At 32.7% G+C, this 3,230-nt stretch overlaps 1 protein-coding gene across 1 annotated transcript; it reads right to left on the minus strand.

Moving 5' to 3' along the window:
* Positions 1-785: 785 nt before the first annotated feature.
* Positions 786-1,508, minus strand: LOC120136901 (TIR-only protein-like). The gene is made up of 2 exons (XM_039152832.1): positions 1,018-1,508; positions 786-906 (listed from the first exon to the last, which is right to left on the minus strand). The coding sequence occupies exons 1-2, from the start codon at positions 1,506-1,508 to the stop codon at positions 786-788; spliced, it is 612 nt and encodes a 203-aa protein (XP_039008763.1).
* Positions 1,509-3,230: the final 1,722 nt, after the last annotated feature.

Below are 3,230 nucleotides of genomic sequence, written 5' to 3' on the forward strand. Positions count from 1 at the left end.
AGTAACTCGCGATCTGTCTTGTCTCATTTACAACTCGAGTGGAGCCACTCGGGCGACATGAATGTCAGTTAACACAACTTTAAGAATTAAAGGATATCAACATAAGCCTTATTTATGTAAGTTTTGATACCGTAATTTAAATTTTTTTGACTTCACTCCTTTTCCCAATTCAACATTCTAACATTGATCTTTTTATAATGTCTTCCTTTTAAAACAACTCATCATTTTAATGGAAATAATTAATAGTATTACTTATTTGGACTAGTTAACAAAAATATCTAAAAGTAAAGAAAATGCACTACGTAAAATTAAAATTGAGAGACCAAAATCAAAATTCAGAATAACAAAGGGAACAAAATCAGATTTGACCTAAATAGAATAAGCTTTTGATTTTTCTCCTTTCTCTGTCTTCGCCTCTGTTAAGCAACAGTCGGAGAATCTCCCGGAAATTTTCTAGCAGGAAAATAGATTCACATTACACTTTACTTATAAAAAAATTAAATTTCTGGGTATCAACCCAGAATTCATCATCGAAATTTCCTGCCCTACCTGCATCGGCTTCAAATAAAGAATAAGTATTTTTTTAAATGTAATTTTATTGAATTTATGACCTTATTACAAAAGAATATTCATTCGTGTCCCTGAATAATTGTAACAAATCAAAAGAATTTCACAACTTATTTGGAGATTTCCCCACAAAAAATGATTGATTTTTGAAGAAAAAACATTAAAAAATAGTAATTAAGGCTGAAATTTTAATGCCTTACACAGTTAAAGAATTATCTTCATTTTTGTTGACGGCCTTCCACGATATATGTAGCCTTTTTGCTTGAATTCTCAGCTTCCAGTTCCACCAAGTTCTTATTAACAGCGTCGGTTGCAGTATTTAAGAAACCCGACCAGTCCCTACATATCCAGAAGCATAAAAAAGGTTGTGTCCAAAATGCAATTTTACCATCATATTCACTAATATATATTTTTTTCAATTTTAGAGGGACATTAGAAGCAATTTCATACCCTTGTAAAGCATCAAATGCAAGACCAACGGTGTATTTAGCCTCCTGAAGTGCCCAACCAAATCTGCGCAGTTGCTCGGTGGAATGAGTCCCGTAATCCACAACTTGAAGCTGCGATGGTTTCACATCACAAAACACCGGTATAACCCTTTTCTTGCTCTCCATCAACAGCGCAAGCTCGTGTAGGCAAAAGTACGAATCACAATAATTGGGTGAAAAGATGGCCACGCCCAGCTTACAGCTCCGTATTGCGGGGTCGATCTTCCCGATCAGCTTGTCGCCGGGCTTCATGTTCATGCTATCGAGGAAAGGCCTTAGCCCCAGCCTTAATAAATGGTCGTGCAACAACCCGGCAATGGTCCTTTTCGTATCGGTCCCTCGATGGTTGATGAAGATATCGCAGAGGGGCAGCGTGCTCGCTCGGATTGCGCCTTGGGGTTGAAGGATTTTGCGGCACAGGTTTTTGGCAGATGTAGCACAACGTTGCTGCATGATGATTTTTTCCTTCCTTAGAGAAAGCTAAAAACAAAGAGTGATGTGTTGTTGATTGAGAAAATACAGCTTGAGAGTTATGCCTCTCTCTCTATATATATTAAAATTTGATTATTTTGTGACCACTTTGATTTTCAAGCTATGAATTTTATAATTTTCTTGGGTATTTTGTTTGAAAAAAAAAACAAAAATACAAGAAAATTAGGAAGCACAAAGGCTTGTTAGCTTGACCCCTCTATGCTTTTTTTTGCCTATTTAGTACGTAAAATCCTTCAAACACGTTTAATGTCTATACATATTTTTATTTAATTTTGAAGCAGTCTCTCCGAGGTTATTGAATATAATACTAAAATATTTATAATTAATTGGACCAAAATTGAACATTGAAATATTCTTCTCTTCCTTTTCACTTTTTTTAGTTTTTTTATAATTAGTAGTATCTAATTCATAAATCGATTAATCCAAATATTAAGGGGTGTATATGAACAAAGTGTTCAGTGAATTGTTTGTTTACTAAAATAAATAAACAAGTATGAACAAATTTTTTTATGTTCATTTAATAAATGAACGAACACAAACATGTGTGATTAGTTCGTTTATGTTAGTGAGCAAGCTCGTTTATTTATGTTCATGAACAAACTTATTTATCCCGTTCTCTTTTTCCTTTTAATTTTTTAACATTTTAAATATTGGTGAAGTAGGAACTAAATTGAACACATGATAAAAGTTAAAATTTAAACTATGAGTTTTAAAGAGTTTAAGCACTAGTGGCATAATTTTATATTTTTTTGTTAGCTTGCAAATGAAAGGTAAAAATAAACACTAAACGAATATGTTCGCGAACACTAAATGAACAAATTCGTGAATATATAAATAAACTTGTCCGTGTGCATTAAACAAACATACTTGCGAATAATAAATAAATGAATACGAACACCTTAAAGAATAAATAAATGAACACAATATTAAAAATTTAAACGTATACGAATCGAATATAAATACTTTAAAAAATAAACAAATGAACATAAAGATAATTATAAATTTTATGTTAGTCTTATTATGTTACCATCAACAATAACGGTTACCAATTATGTATATCCTAATTTTGACCATTACATCTAAGGATATAGGTATGGGTCGGACTAAATTTTTAACTTACCTGAAACTAGGGGTGTGCAAATCCGGGTACCCGGATTTTTGGGTACCCGATTCTTGGGTACCCGAAATTTCCGGGTCGATGATTTCTCGGCCCGTGTCCCGACCCGGATGTTACGGGTGCCCGGTAATCGGGTACCCGATACCCGGTTTTTAATTTTTTATTTTTAAATTATTAATTTAAAAAAATATATACACAAATTTAAATGTTCGAAACTTCGAATTACATACTCTAATATCCGAACATAAAATTTAAAAGTTCAAAATACAAAATATAATAATCCATAATATAAATAATTCATTCTATTTTATATAATTATATATATATATAAAAAAACTACCGGGTACCCGGAAAAACTAGATTTTGTGACCCAGGCCCGACCCGAGAAATGTCGGGCCGGGTACCCGACCCGGCCGGGTAATTTTTTTAGAGAATTACACGATTTTTTATATCCGGGTCGGCGGGTCGGATCAACCGGGTCGGGTAATTTAAAGAGATATTTGATTTGATTTTTGAATAAAATTAATATTTGATTTGATCAAATATATATATATAATTCTTATTTT

This window comes from Hibiscus syriacus, unplaced genomic scaffold, assembly GCF_006381635.1.
Source record: "Hibiscus syriacus cultivar Baekdansim isolate YM2019G1 unplaced genomic scaffold, ASM638163v2 tig00001919_pilon, whole genome shotgun sequence".
Taxonomy (NCBI): Eukaryota; Viridiplantae; Streptophyta; class Magnoliopsida; order Malvales; family Malvaceae; genus Hibiscus; species Hibiscus syriacus.

What these genes read in the sequence shown, in the direction of transcription:
- LOC120136901 (XM_039152832.1), bottom strand. Translation starts at nt 1,508, where the DNA reads ATGCAGCAACGTTGTGCTACATCTGCCAAAAACCTGTGCCGCAAAATC. An exon ending in GCATTTGATGCTTTACAAGG is followed by an intron (nt 907 to 1,017) that starts GTATGAAATTGC and finishes CTGGATATGTAG; the next exon opens with GGACTGGTCGGGTTTCTTAA.